This window comes from Thunnus albacares, chromosome 21, assembly GCF_914725855.1.
Source record: "Thunnus albacares chromosome 21, fThuAlb1.1, whole genome shotgun sequence".
In the NCBI taxonomy this organism is placed as follows: domain Eukaryota; kingdom Metazoa; phylum Chordata; class Actinopteri; order Scombriformes; family Scombridae; genus Thunnus; species Thunnus albacares.
In genome coordinates this window covers 17027613-17043249 of record NC_058126.1, presented here as the reverse complement: position 1 = coordinate 17043249, position 15637 = coordinate 17027613, and the positions used below count along the sequence as shown (strand labels likewise).

The 15637-nt window shown below is 40.0% G+C and overlaps 1 protein-coding gene across 4 annotated transcripts in view; it reads left to right on the top strand.

Moving 5' to 3' along the window:
- The window catches only part of LOC122972884 (trichohyalin-like), a 97697-nt gene that overhangs the window by 11466 nt on the left and 70594 nt on the right, over positions 1 to 15637 (top strand). For all 4 annotated transcript variants that reach the window (XM_044340279.1, XM_044340280.1, XM_044340278.1 and 1 more), the window contains exons 3-6: positions 3571 to 3641; positions 9295 to 9418; positions 11072 to 11251; positions 11544 to 11810. In XM_044340279.1, the coding sequence (XP_044196214.1) occupies positions 3571 to 3641; positions 9295 to 9418; positions 11072 to 11251; positions 11544 to 11810 (642 nt within the window). The remainder of the gene's footprint in view (positions 1 to 3570; positions 3642 to 9294; positions 9419 to 11071; positions 11252 to 11543; positions 11811 to 15637) is intronic.

Here is a 15637-nt window from a genome sequence, read left to right as displayed (position 1 = left end):
ACTTGCATCAAGCTCTCAAAATTAGTCCACATTTTTAGTATACACTCACTCTAAACCTTGATATAGCAGAACAAGATGCTTGCGTGTTCCTTCCAGTCACCATCACCATGAGTTGCATTATCCTATTTTTTTTCGTCCCGCGGTTTCTGTTGTGATCCGGTGACTCACGCACACGCACGTTGCCTCTTTTGTTTTTTCTCCTCTGTTGCTTTCAGTTGACCTAGCTCCAGACAAAAGGAACGGAGGGGAGTGGAAAAATGGAATGATTGCGTAAATGGGTGGCTATTTTCAGATAGAAAAGAAACAAGAAAGGGGAAAGTAAGTGGGGGAAGTGAAAAAAAAAAAAAAAGAGCATGGAGGCGTGGGTGAGGGGCAAGTGGATGAGACAGGAGGAGACAAGAGAATGTGATGAGGTTGGAGGATGTAAACAAAGGAAAAGAAACTGAGGGAAAGGGAAGAGAAAAGACAAACAGTGACAGTGGTGGGGAGAAAGTGAACCGATTCCATGAATGACTGTTGCTATAATACATTTTCTTTGTTTATTTCTTTCTTACAATACAATTACTGCTACTTGCACTCTTACAATATCTTACAAGTACTTCTACTTCTCTACCGCTACAGTATATCTGCCACAACTACTGTCTTTCCTCCAGTTTTTAGCAGTGAATGGATCCATAGTGACAGGATTTGTTTGACTATTTTCTACACCCTTGCTTTCTGTAATGGAGGCTGAGATGTGATCACTTTGGAAGTATCAGCCCTGCTTGTTATAGACAGAGTGACTTCTATAAGAGTCTATTGCATATGTCTATTCTGTTTGTCTTAAAACTGAGTGAGAAAAGTTACTGATGTGATGCAACATCCATGTAACGTGCTTTCTGTTTCTCTCACTCCTTTTCCTCTTTTTCTCTCACTCGTGCACTCTGCTGATTTTGACCATTACTTTAATAGTATATTTCCTCACCACTCTTTAATGGTATAGTTGTATTATACATAAAAAAAACACACACACACACATAGACACACGCCTATATATATGCGTAAGCCCTCCCTCTAACAAATGAGTTTACCGTGGTCATAACCTTCACAGGGCTCATTATCATAGATTGCAGGCCTTTTCATAAAGCTGAGACCACTGGTGACAGATTACTAACGGGATGGACACACACACATACACACACACACACACACACTGTGATCCATAATGAGACCTTATTCCGGACACCCAGCCCAGCTGCCTGTAAATTACAGCCGCCACTCTGCCATACATACTTAATCAGCTAATGTTGTTTTATTCCTTATTATTAATTTACTCCTGTTTCTGATTTATCTAAAGCGCTCTGCATCACACCAATATTTTGTCTCCTTTACAGTTCAGAGAGGGAGAGAAAGAGAGGAAGCCATGTGCTTATTCATGTACTTAGGGGATTGCATCTGTAATGAATTGACTGGCTGTTTAGGCATACATAACACAGCCTACTACTCACCTTAATAATGTAAGCAGGTCGTAACTCCTGCTAACCCAAGGGTATATAAGGCATGCATACACAGACACACACATATTCGCACAGCCTACCTATATTAGCCACTGACCTCTACGTGTGCCAGGTCTTCTCTCTGTCACATTGCAGCTGCATCGGAATATGAATGTTTACGATTGGGAGATGTAAATGCGTCTTTCGTGTGGATGTCTGATAGTGTGTCTCGTTGTTGTTTGGTGACTTTTCCTATTTTTAAGAACTACACTATTCTTTATAGAGTCAAAACCGCTGTTGTAATTTTAAAACAGAAGGTTTTCTATCATCATAATTAAAGATATCAGGTGCTTCAACACAAATTAGTTTTCATAGAGGTCCTACAAAAAAAGGATTGGACAGTGGAGTCAAGAATGAGGAAGTCCATCTGTGTTTGTTTTTTTACTGCATCTTAAAGTAGTGTCCTAAAAAGCAACTTGTTTGCCAGACAGATATGAAGGTAGGCAGTCTGCCTGCATTAGGCATCAAATATTAACTTCACATTTAATGGATTGGATCTTATCTTTCCATTTGCTTCAGCTCCTCTTTTGGGTATATTTTAGTTACTATTTCACTACCATATACCCTACATACACACAAAGTTGCACACACACACATATTTAACTCTAGCATATGCATAATTGAAACACACACACAAACTCATACTTAAAGCACATACGCAAACAGACACACACACACACACACACACACACACAGGGCTATGTGTTGACCTGTGAGTCATTGCTGTCAGCATTGATTTCCTTTTCCCAGAGTGACCCCTGTCACCACAGCGATAGAGTGGCCGATATTTCTCCAGTACTGCTCTCTCTCTCTCTCTTTTTTTTCTCTTTCTTTCTGTCTATTTATGTCTCTCTCTTTCTCTCAAGCTCCCAATCTTTTCCTCTTTCTGTGTCTGTAAGTCTGTTTTTTTTCTTCATCTCCGTCTGTACTTCTCATATCTGTCTTTTCAGCTCTTCGTCCACTCCTCTTTTCCTTTGTCCCCGTCTGTTTATTCTCTTTTTGATAGTTACATGTAATGAGAAAGCTAGGCCATCTTAACCGCCTACCTCCTCCTTTTGACCTCGGTTCATTTATATTTTTCTTTATGTTTTCTTTTGTACAGATACATTATAGATTGACCTCACCATAACCGTGCTGACCCATATTTCCCACCCGTCCTCCACATACTAATATTCAGTCAGAGAAAGAGACAGACAGAGACAGGCAAACAGGGTAATGAAGGAGGTTAGCTGAGTCCAAGGAGTTGTACTGAATCTAAGAGTAAACAGAAGACTGTTTGTGTCTGTGTGCGCACTTTTATCTACGCATGTACTGTCTCTTCATCTCAATGTCCTCCTTTCAGAGCAAGTGACTTTGTATGGCACTATTGTGTCAAATATTTTTTTTCAATTCCTAAAGAGGAAAGCCAAATGATTAAGTCATTAGAGTAATCACATTTTAGATTTCATCTTCGATTTTTTCTTCTATATTTGATTTTGTCAGCTTTTTGATTTGATTCTGGTGATTTGTATACAGGTGTCCCTGTTTTGAAAATGAGCAAAGTCGAAAGAATCTTTTTTTTTTTTCTTTGGTCGCTTGTTTATACAGTCGCTCTTTGTATTTTAATTTCTTCTCCCTTTTTTTTTCCCATGACACTGTCATCATGTTGCCCTCATCATCAAGATGCAAATTCAGAGCAATTAGTCAGGCGTGACACACTTCACACCTGTATTCCTGTGTGCTGCCAAACTTCATCACAGTTTACAGCACCAGAGAAAATCACTTTATATGAGATGATTTTCCTTAATTGAGCAGTGTCCAATTAAGGATAAAGATGCCAAAGTTGTGCCAGGCTGTCAAATGAACAGCCTTTGAATATGCCAGACACAGTTATGTTTCAGAAAAGTAAGTACAGTATCTATTTTTCCCCCTTAAAGACTATATATGTGACACATACTTTGTATAATTTACTGTATATACTGTACTTTGTCGTTAAAATTGTTTCAATGTCACCTTGCTTATAAAGAATCTGGACGTTGTTTTGTCTTTCTTCCAGGTGTCCGACGTTGCGCCGAGGACTTTGTCGTCGGACGAGCTCGGTGGACCAATGACTGACATCCCACACAAGTATGTACTATTCTGTACTATATAAACACATGGCTGGATTCTTGTGATAATTAGATACTCAGATTCCCTATTCATCAAAAAATCTCAAATCTTCTCAAGAAAAGTTAACTCTTGACTCAAATAAATAATAATTTCTTCATAATAACTTCATGAATGGACCACACGCACTTACACACATTCACAGGTCCCCCAGTGTAGAGAAAGGTAATAGAGTTGGCCTCAGGGACTCTGTCTCTCCTTAGGGAGGTGGGTCTCCTTGGGGAGTAACTGCAACACCGCTGTCCCCATGGCAATATGCAAATCCCTACATGATATTTCCCACCATGCAGTTCTCCAAAGCCCCTAGCTTGCTCTGTTTCTGCTTTAGACCTCTCTGGAAAGACAGATTTTTATTTTAAGTTTCACAAATTTTGACAAAAGTAATCAAAGTAGTGTTTTCTGAATCTAAATCTTCAGGCTCATACATATGTACAAATTTTGGATTTTCCATCACTAGTTTAGATACCTGGACTCATAGGAAGAGGTTTGATATGAAAATCATTTGATTTCAATATGTTCAGCTTTAGCTGTATAGTGCATGCATTTAGCAGCTGTGCAGCTATGAGAAGTGTGAGCTTCAGACACATCCTGTTTTTGTCAGTGAAAATAAACTCTTTAATTACATTAGTCACCTAATGCACCTAATCTAAAATTGCAGTGTAATACTGCACTTTCGCATCAACTTTCCATTGATTTGTGCTGACAATAAAGTCAAAGAAATCTGAGGAATACTTCATCCCAGAAGATGTCGTTGTAATGTTTACTGTGATGTCATAAAAGAAATCGATTGATTTCCAAACATTGCAGTCAATATATTTGTGCTTTCAGAAGTTGTCATATAATAAGAACACATCCAAATATGATTGGAAGTAACCAGTCAGTAGTTTAACAGCCTGTAGTGCAGCCAATTAAGGCACCCAGCCAAGCAGGAATGGGTGGTCTGGCACAACGTGGCACAATTGAGTTTGTGGCTGTACAGGGTTTCTTTGCCATTCCTATGAAAGGCACTGAAGGGCGTGATGGATCCTCAGTCAGCGTGCTCGCTGTCAGAGACTCTGGGATTTGCATCACACCCTGAGCGTTTTAAATGGCTGCACATATAATAAAAAAAAATGAAATAAATGAAATGAGTAAATCAGGTCTCATGAAATGAAATGACAGGCAGGTTGAAACAGCGGGTGAGTGTGTGTGTTTCTTGCCACCAGCGTCAACATTAAACACATCAGATTGAAGCCACCCTCCAGGGTAGCATCACTCAGCCAGGTGTGTGTGTATGTGTATGTGTGCGTGTGCGTGGTGAAACCTCAGTCTTTTATCTACTTTTCCATTTCCTCTGGTTTTTTTGTTTATCTACAGATTTATTTATATATTTCTGTTGAAATGGTGTACAGAACACACACACACACACACACACACTCACACACACACATTGATCTATCAATGTATTGATGTGTGAGTGGGTGTCAGTTTTTTATTTTCCGTCTCCCTCCAATTTTTTAATTATTTTCCCTTAGTATAATCTCCTGCAGAGTTTTTTACACTTGAGTTAACTTGAGTGCTGTTTTCCTTTGCCAAAAGCAGTCAAATGCGGAAAGTTAGTTGGAAAAAAAGCTTTGACAGAATATCCTGATTCTCATTTGGGAAAGGTAGGAACTTAACTTATTTCACAATCTGACAGTACCCCTTAGTGTAACTGTTCTAATTCAAGACTCAAAACTTTTCTTTGTTAAGAGAAGTGATAAGATATTTAGGCTTTGGAGACTGGAGGTTCATTATTGTTACATTATTATTTTCCTTGTGGCTTTGTTTGTTTTCCTATTGTCCAGCTGTTTTTCTGACACTCCCCAGACTCTTCCCTTACCATTTTCATCTTTGCAAGGACAGCAGTGGATGCACATTATTTTCTTATTTTCTCTCTCTCCCCTCTCTCTCTCTCTCTCTCTCTTTCTCTCTCTCTCTCCCTCCCTCTCTCTCCCACTTCTCTCTTAGGACGGGAGGAGGATATGTCTCTTTTTCTCCATATTGACTTTCCCAGGTCAGGCTCCTCTTCTCCTATTAGGCCAAGCTAACTGATCAATACGTGGGCCTGGTGGGCTGCTGTGTGGACAAGCAGACAGGCACACACAGCGGGCCGTGCCCCGGCCAAGTGCCACGCTCATTAATACACACCAACACACACACACACAGAGCAAGACACGTACAATGCACATATCTATGCAGTTGCATGCTCCTATATTTACATATATATATATATATATATATATATTTTTTTTTTTTTTTTTTAATTTTATTTTATTAAGTATACCTAATTCATAATGATACAACTGAACCTAGAATTGATTTCAAACATTCCTACAAACTAATAAACAAATCTTGACACAGCTAATCTAATGACTAAATCAATCAATCAATCATGCATAAATCTATAAATCTTCATCCAGTTGGATGCTTCTCTGTCAAATACGGAGATGGAACAAACTCCTCCTCTCCTCTCAATTCTGCTCTTCTCTTCTCCTTCCCTGCTGTTTTCCCAGCTGGTGAATTGTGACATCTGCAGTGCTGCGACATGGATAAGCAGCTGCCAGAGATGGGGGGAGGAAGGGAGGGAGGAAAGAGGGTAAGGATGGAAAGCAATAGAAGACAATGTAGGAGAGAAACAAATGGGGTGAGGGGCGCTGACAATCAGCAACAGTTAGGTGTGCGGCAAGGTGAGATACGATTGTGTGTGTGTGTGTGTGTGCATAAGTGTGTATATGTGCGTGTCTATGTGTGAGGGGGTATCTGTGAATGTGCTGCATGTGTGCACGTGCACATGTGTGTGTGTGAACATGGCAGCATGCCAGGCGGTGCCATCTGGCTGCTTGACAGAGCTCTTCTCATTAACAGGGAGGTTAATTGCTGTGGCAGCACCCAGGCTGTGTCAAACATCACCCTGGGGACACGGCAGCAACAGACGATCTACAAGTTTGTGTCCACACATGCACACGCGCACACACACACACACACATGTATGTGTGTGTGCATACATATGTGTGCTTTTGCATGTATGGCTGACTACATGCATGTTTATATTATTCTTATGAATTATGCCTTGTTGCTGTAATGATGTAGAAAGAATTGGGTTTACAGAGCCAATGTCTATAGCCCTGAGGGCAAACACACATACATGCACGCACGCACGCGTGCACACACACACATACACACATGCACACGGGGCAGGGGGGAAGGAGTGGCAATTTGCATGTTATTACTGCATATTCATGACTAATTTTGTTAGCCTTGCCTAATAGGCCTGAGTGACAGCTTTAGAAATCGAGAGCCTGCTTTAATATCACACACACTCACGGTGATACATGCGCACACACACACACACACACGCACACACTCTTCAGTCACATTTACTCGCCCTGCTCTCTCTGTCCACACAATCATCATAACAACACTTACGGCTCTAAATAGGAATTCCCTGTTCATCTGGTTTGACATTGTGTCATTTGTCACAACTACTTTATTGTATATAACAATATAGTAAATCATATAGCCTCATTTGTTACATGCATAATCATGACCTAATATGCACACACGCCCACACACGCACACACACACACACACACACCATGAATGGCATGAATAAATGCGCATTTTGACTTGTTGCAGATCAGAATGTATTGCATGTGTACGTATTTATTTTCCCCAAAGAAGCAAAAAAGTATAAAACACAGCCCACACATGTTGTATTAAATCCTGTTTCCTCCCTTAAATGATGCAAAAGTAGAGCATTAAGTAATATAAACTATGCTTATTTTATTTTTTAATCATGTTGACCACATATTAGCTTGATGTGTGTGTTTGTGTTTGTGCATTTGTGTGTTTTTAAAAGGAATCCTATGCCAAGACAAAATGATGTCCCTTATCTCAGCAAGCAAGTGTTTTCTGTCTTACACATATGCATGTACACACACATACTCACACACAGCATTCTAAGCCCACTACCCCACTGTGCAGGTGAAAATAGGGATGAAATTGACTGCAGTTACTTTTCATTCAAAACCCTCTTTCGATTTTCAACTTGTTCCTATTTCAGACCATTCGTCTCTAAAAAAATCTCTCTTAGATTTGGGGTGATTTAAGTATTTTTTCCACCAAACTGACAGGGAAATAAGTTTTGAAATTGTTAATATTTATACCAAGCTTTTGCCCTCTATCTAAAAAGCCCTAAAATAATAAGAAGAGTCACATTATAATGCAACGGTAAAAGGTTTTGTCCTTTGTAGAAGTGTAGGATTGAAATTCGTGCATATCTTTAGTGAAACATCGTCTTTGTCCACACATTTAGATGTGTACACAGTATATGCTTTTGTGCTTAGGTATACACACTGTTTTTGTACATTCTTACAGATTTTATGAGAGAAATGCTCAGCAGAGTGATAATTCACAACAAAGGAACACTGTAGTTAGAGTGGAATAAAAAAAAAAAGAAAAATCAAGTGAATTAATAGCACAGCAGCACGCACTCTTTCCCATTCTCTACTCCAGACAGAAAGAGTCTATAATCTAAAGTCAGTTTTTTCTTACACTCCTCTGTGGCTTTTACTCCATTTGACTGAAAGGTTGTTTTTTTTTTTTTTTTTTTTACTGAAGTGAAAGATTTAACTCTCAGTGCTCTCTATCCACTCACATGTCACTTTTGTCAAATCTTGCCTTTCCTTCACTGCTTGGTGCGAATGTGCAGACACGCTTGATCAAATGTGAGTTTAACATTTTTAATCTGTGTAAAGTTTCATCAGAATAACTCATCTCATGAGGCTGGTAAATATGAAACTCTGCGTGTGTGTGTGTGTGTGTGTGTGTGTGTTTGTACGTGCCTGTGTGTTTGTGAACAGTACCGCTCTGTGTGATCTGTTTTTTTTTTTTCTCCTTCCATCTTGGGTGTATGACAGCTGTCATTGGTGACTCAGAAAGGTGTCTGGGCAGAGTTAACATATTTTCACCGCTGGGAAACACATGCACACACACGCACACACACACACACACACACACACACACACACACTCACACACACACACACACACACACACACGCTAACACACAGACGTATATCAGCTTCAGTTGCCATCACCTTACCACAAATTTCACCAGGCTCAGCATCTCTTTGCGTCTTCTGAATAAGATCTTGTCATCAATCACATATTACATTATATACATATTGCATTCTGATCACACATTTCTTATTTATTTCTTATTTTATATGAGAAATTAGAAATTAATCAGAATTAGTTTTTTGATAGGCTCCTCATATAACATATCTGTCATTTTTATTACAGTAAACAATGTAAATACCGGCCTTGACAATAATAATATACTTTAACATATGTTTTTTTTAGATATATCATGTCATTTTTGTTCATAAGTATTTATTTAGATCATAATGATGATTTTTAGACCCTCACCTCTGTAACTGAAATTTGTACCAGTGAATAGATCATACTTATACAGCATTATGTTACAGTACTTACAACAAAAGAACATACTTCAACCTGTAAAATGGGACATGATCATGAAACAATTTTGTGTTTTTCCACTCCCACCTTTTCTCTTTTTTTCTCTACTATAGGTCTGGTTCCCTGGTCCAGATTGCCTCAGAATTAGAGGAGCTGAAAATCCAATTGCAAACCAAGGACATGGTCATCTGTGATCTGGAGAGGGAGCTGAGAGAGAATATACAGCAAAAGAAAAAGGTAATCGACTCGGTTTGTCCTGACTTTACCTGATCACAAAGGATAAACTATGGGATCACACAACAAAAAACGTTTATAAGATCTTTTGTCCGGGTTTAAAACTTTTTGTGAGGACGTCTGCCTGTTGGTTAAGATATTTACATTTTTTAAATCATTCCTTTGTATCTATAATTGAATTGAATACAGTGTTTTCAAGATATTGTCACAAATTTCAAGAAAATTCTTAGTCTGCGTTGTAAACAAAGCAATTGAATGTTATCATTTTGGCAGATTTTTTTCCACCACAGATTTACTGTAAGATTGACTACAAGATTAAATGACTTGTTAAGCTGTTTCTTGCAGTGTGCTTGTTATTGTTTAGAAGCCTGTCGGAGAGGTGGAGAAGTCTTGTTTTTTTACGATATTGGTTTGGCAGCTGTGCTAGAAGCGCTCCATGTGCAGCCAGGTTTAACAGGAAGCCGGGGCGTGTGTGATGAATTACCAGCATATCTCAGAGCCCTGGGTAACAAACATGGCGTCGCCGGCCGGGATTAAAAGGGAGAGTTTTTTACGGCCTTCCTACACCTCCTTACAGGGTGTCACTAAATTATACCCACTGCTGTTTTACTGTCTTCTGTGGCTTACGGTTAAGGCACACGTAAACACACACAGGCTAGCAGAAATGCACACACACACACATTTATGCTTGTGGTAAACCCGGGCTTGTTGGTTGTTTATGTGTGTGTTGGCTGGTTACTGTTTGTTTATGCTGCTTGTGAGTTGACTCATTTGCACTGCTGCTAATTAGTGGTTTGTGTGATTACAGAGCCTTAGAGAAACAAGCAGAGTAACTGGAGCTTGTTCTGTTAATCATATTTCCAACAAATGTTGATATATGTTTTCATTCTGCTTGCGTTTCTGTTTAACTGGTACGTCTGCAATGCAGATGCATGGAAAGCTCTGCTGACACAGACTCACACACACACACACACACACACACACACAGCCTTGTTCAAGGCGGTTGCCATAATTTAATCTTGAAAACATGTCGTTTCTTAGCATTAAACCAGTTTTTGTATGAACTGAATAAGTTGCCAGAATCTGGCACATTTGAACTCAAATTAAAACAACTGTATATTCTTTACAATGGAAACATTGCATTTAATTCCTTGCAGGGTACAAGGTTTTCGTCTCTAATGACATGTTAATTACTATCATGAGTGCTGTGTTTCCTTTCCATAGCCCTCACCATTATCAGATTCTGTAACAACAGTTTATGCTTTGCATTCCTCTGCTTGACCCTGTGTCTCCTCTGTGTCAGTCTGCCATCACCATGAATAACTTGAAAACAGTAAAACAGATGACACGAACTGCTTTTTCTCTTTGGAAGGACCACATATAAACACACATATAAGCTGGAGCTATGGTATATGACAGTCATCCATAACAGTTTTAAAAGTTTTAATTTTAAAAGGAGGTAATCATTTGCAAAAGATGATAATCTGATTTCTGGACTTTCATTTAATGAAGTGCTGCCAATGTTTTCACATATCCTAAAATGATTTAATGGCTATGTGTAAAAATTAATCAACAGCATTTCTAAAACACTGTATGAAGAAAATAACCCTCATCTTTTAATTAAATCTTTGACATTTGAACTCCTCTTTGGCCCAGACTGCAATGCAGGTGCCGGAAGGTGGTGAGAGGCTAGTGCACCTGAAAAGTGAGCTGTCTTGTCTGCAGCGGATCCAGAAAGACAACATGAAGGAGATTGCTGAGAAAGACATCTGCATCACCAAACTGCAAGCTAACATTCAGCTGCTGCAACACGAAGGTGTCGACACACATGCTCAGGTGTGCAGAAACTCACACGCGCATGTTAACACTCCTGTTTGCACATGTAGTGTTCATGCAAAATAACTGGTGATTTGAACATAGATGCACTCACTTGCTGTCAGTCAGTCACTTCAAACATCTTTTCCTTTATGTCCTTTCACCTTAGCTGTCTTACAGGATGCTACATTGCAATAGGCATCTTGATGATTCAGATTAGTTTTAGATTAAGTGACTAGCACCTCATTTGTTTCACAGAGTGCAGAGATGTGATTGCCTGTATATTCCTTCTTTTTTTTCTGTCTGACTTAAGCTCTCCAAGCTGAATGTGAGAGTAAGAGAGCTGCAAGAGGAGGTGAGGAGAAAAGAGGAGGAGTGGATGCGAAGAGAAGACGAACAAAGACTGAAGTATGAAAAGGAGCTTCAGAAAGCAGAAGACAGGAAAAGGCAGGAGCAACAGAAGAGAGAGGATGAGAAGAGGATGGATGAGGAGTCAAAGAGACACTTAGAGGAAGAGAGAAAGGCCCACACTCAAGCTATTAAAAAGTGGGCTGAGAAGGTAGCTGTTTTGAATTCTGAGGTGAGTATATTAATATAGTAAATAGATCTATTGTGCTCCTTCATTTTAATTGTCTTTTCAATAGCAAGAACCATGCCACAACAATATGTCATTTAAAGGTTTAATGGAAATTCAGGAGGTATTGGATGTTGAGGACAGATGAATGGATGTAAAGGGGAGGGGTGAAGGTGCAAGTAGGTTGTCATCTGTCAGGCTGGTCTGGGAGGACGTACTGTAGACCAGCCGGAGGGAGACTCAGTGTGGGGGTTCCGTCTCAGGCGTATTTCCATCAGAGCTGATTACAGGCCCCAGACGGTACCCAGAATGAAACGTGGGAGAGGTATGGACCGGATTGAATAGGAGAGGGGAGGAGGGAAGAGAGGATGAAGGGATGTAGGTGGGGATGAACAGAGGGAGGGATGGGGTACGAAGGTGAATGGAAGAAGGGAAGGGAAAAGGAGTTGGTGGGTTTATAAATCTGAGACAAACAGGGCAGGGTGGGTTAACCAATGAATGAATAAGTAGGCTTGACAGTTGATTAGAGGTGTGGTTGAGGCGTGGCCCTGCTCCTGAACCTAACTTAAGTAGTTAACTTCATGTATTAAATGATGTTTTTGTTGTAAGTAAGGATAAGTAACTCCAACATAAACTGAAGGACCAACAGATCATTTTAGCTTATTAAAGCCAAAAATCAAAGATTTGTAAAATCAAGGGAAAAGACCCCACCTGCAAAGACACACAGCATGTACAGCGCTCAAACACCAAGTCTAAATATCACACACAGTAATACACCCATTCCTATCAGTTTACAATCTTTCCATAATGTATACTTTTTAAATGTTTACAATTTCTCCTCTCGAACATTTCTTGTGTGTTCGTACCTTTTTTGTCCCCAAACCAGCATGTTGACTTTCATTTTTATGATGAAATTTCCTCAATTGATATTTACGCACATGCATGTTCACGTACTTACACAGTGGTAAAAAAAAAAAAAAAAAAAAGCAACAACAAAACACTTCACCTTAATTCAGACCTCAGACACTCTGTTCTCTCCTCCACCCCCACACCCCCTCCTTCCTTCCATCCTGCCATCTCGCCACAACCGCTCCAAATTAATCTGCAAAATATTGATTTGAGGAGCAAGGGGGTGGGGGGTGGGGGCGCACGATTGCGGCCGCATATTAATACGAACGGGCCGCTCTTCGTCTCTCCTCTATACTTTAAGATCCTCATATCTTCATAATTGATTAATGTTCCTTTGTGAAGTGGGGATGAATAATACATTAGTGGGCCTGCTGCACCCTCAGGCTGATGAGAAAATGTTTAATTTCAGTAAATGTAGCGCTCCCTCTCTCTTTCTCTCTCTTTCATTTTCCCTCTCTGGTTATTTGTGAGTGTTGGAGTGTGTTTGTGAGTTTTCACTTGTGAGCTGAAGACTAAAAGAGTGTTGTTGATTTGCTTTTTTCGTGTTTACTGTCGGCTTGAAGCGCATGTTAAGCATCACAAACAAAAGGCAACATCTGCATTTGCAAACATGAATGAATAAATTGGTGAAATGAGCTCGGTATTGTTGCATTAACTGATATAACTGCGAGAGCTTTGTCACTTTACAAGTTGTTTGCCTTCAAAAAAAGAAATCACCCCCTTGGACATTTTTTCACACATTGCATCATAATGCGCTGTGAACATCAGCTGCCTTATTATCCTTCAGCAATCAGTGAAAACATGCAAATGTGCCATAAACCCACCTGATGGGGGACAAGTAGCCTCTTCAACAGCCTGGAAAGGTGCCGGAAGGGTGACATATGTCTACCGCTGTGACTGGCACGGTCTGGCTCAACTCAGCTCATTTGGTTAACAATGCTAATTATGCTAAAAGAGGCCTAATGATAATGATGAGGGATTTAAGAGCTACAGCATAGCAAGCTTGGTGAGTGTGTGTGTTTTTCCGTGTTGGTGGGAGGGTGGGTGGGGTGTCTGGCACCTGATGGTGAGCATCTGTGTGTGTAGAACAGATAAATGATGAAGTGAACACACACGCACACAGACACCCACAGGTCTCACTTCATGCCTACTTAGCTTTGCTTCATTTTCATTTGAACTTGTGCCAGTGATGAAGGGGATCTATACACTTGCACAGCATCATACATGCACACACAGAGCGCAAATTGAATAAATAATACTTATCCGTTAACAAGGATCCTAATTAGTTATGCTAATCAGCCTAGATAACCCAATTAACCCCATAGAGAGAGGCAGGGGGGCTTTTCTGTGTGTTTATATGTGGGTGTGGATTTCTATGCCTGAGAGCATATCAGAGACACTTAAGAAAACACATTTGCCTAATTAGTTTTCAATGACATAGAGAAGCATTTATGTTTTTTTCATGTCCTTATTGTTCTACCTTTGAATGCAACGTAATAGGCTTTCCACACCAAAGGAAATAAGTGGTACTGAGTTCATGTAAACAGTATTTGTGTATCTGTACATGCATATATGAGGATATATGCATTTACACGTATTTCTGTCTGCCCACTGCCAGTCCTTCTCTCGTTAGATCCACATGGACATGTATATTTTTACAACTATTATGGTAGTTTAAACAGAGTGTGTTTGAGAGTGTGTATTTGTTCAGAGAATGTCTGCCTGTTCCATTAGTTTATGTCCTTGGAAATACAATTTGGCCTCAAGTTCTCTCCGTTTATTTAAAACCTTCAGTCAGTGTTCCCCTCCTAATAGTGAGCCGTGTTTCCTCTCGTTTAGCTTCACCACTCATTATCCGGGCCATGTGGAAGAGACAGTGTTTAGAGAAGAGAGAGAGACTTGGAGAGGGACAGAGGGAGAGGGGGAGGGGGAGTGGGAGAAAATGAGTAAAAGCGAGAGCAAACCAGAAAGAAAAAGACAGAGGGAATGAATGAGTGACTGAAAGAGAGAGAATGTAGATTGTCTTTGAACCTGACCACAGCTTCTTGTGCCTCTAATGAATGGTGAGGAGAGAGAAGGGAGGGAGACACAGGACAAGACTGTCTTTGTTGTGTCTACGCGAGAGAGAAAGAGAGAGAGAGAGCGAGAACACAACAGATTTATGTCTTACAGGAAGTCTCCTAGTTATGTGGTGTCGCAAACCGCCCACCCCAAGTCAGCTGCGTACTCTGGCTTTTAATTAATAGTCAGTTTAAATATATGTGTGTGAACTTCAGTGTATGTTTGTATGTGCTGAGTATTTATGTACGTGTGTGTTTCTCTGTGGCATGTGCCTGTGTTCTCAATGTTTAGTCATGCAGTTTATCATTTTGAGTTTGTAGATTAGTTTCGACAGAGGGTTACTCATCTGCTCCTCTGGTTTGGTCTTTATATGCATCACAGTGGGATAGCTTCAATTAAAACAACTGCATCAGAATGATTTGCCATGAGAATTAAACTTACATTGTGTGTGAGGCTCATCCTTAAGAGTGGCAACTAAGATGTTTTTGAGGCATGCAACCATCTGCCAGCTACATGCTACATTTCTGTCTGTCAATCTGTCCAAATGTCAATCTGAATGTTTTTCCTTTGTTTGGATTACCCTTGGTTTTCTTTTTAGAACAATTTAAGGGCTACCATCAAAATTCACTTAAGGTATTCAAAAAACAAGTTAGGTATAAAATGCTTCACCCAACATTAGCATTAGGTCATGACACCTTTGCTAATGTGCTAATAGAATTCAGTGTGGTGAACTTAACTGTGGGGCTTAACATCGAAGGCCTGCACTTCTGTAATGGGAAGCCCAAACATCGGATGCTACTCTGCGCAGTACAGAATAGGGGTGAGATGCTAATATTAGCCCATGCTCACATCAGCTGAGTCAT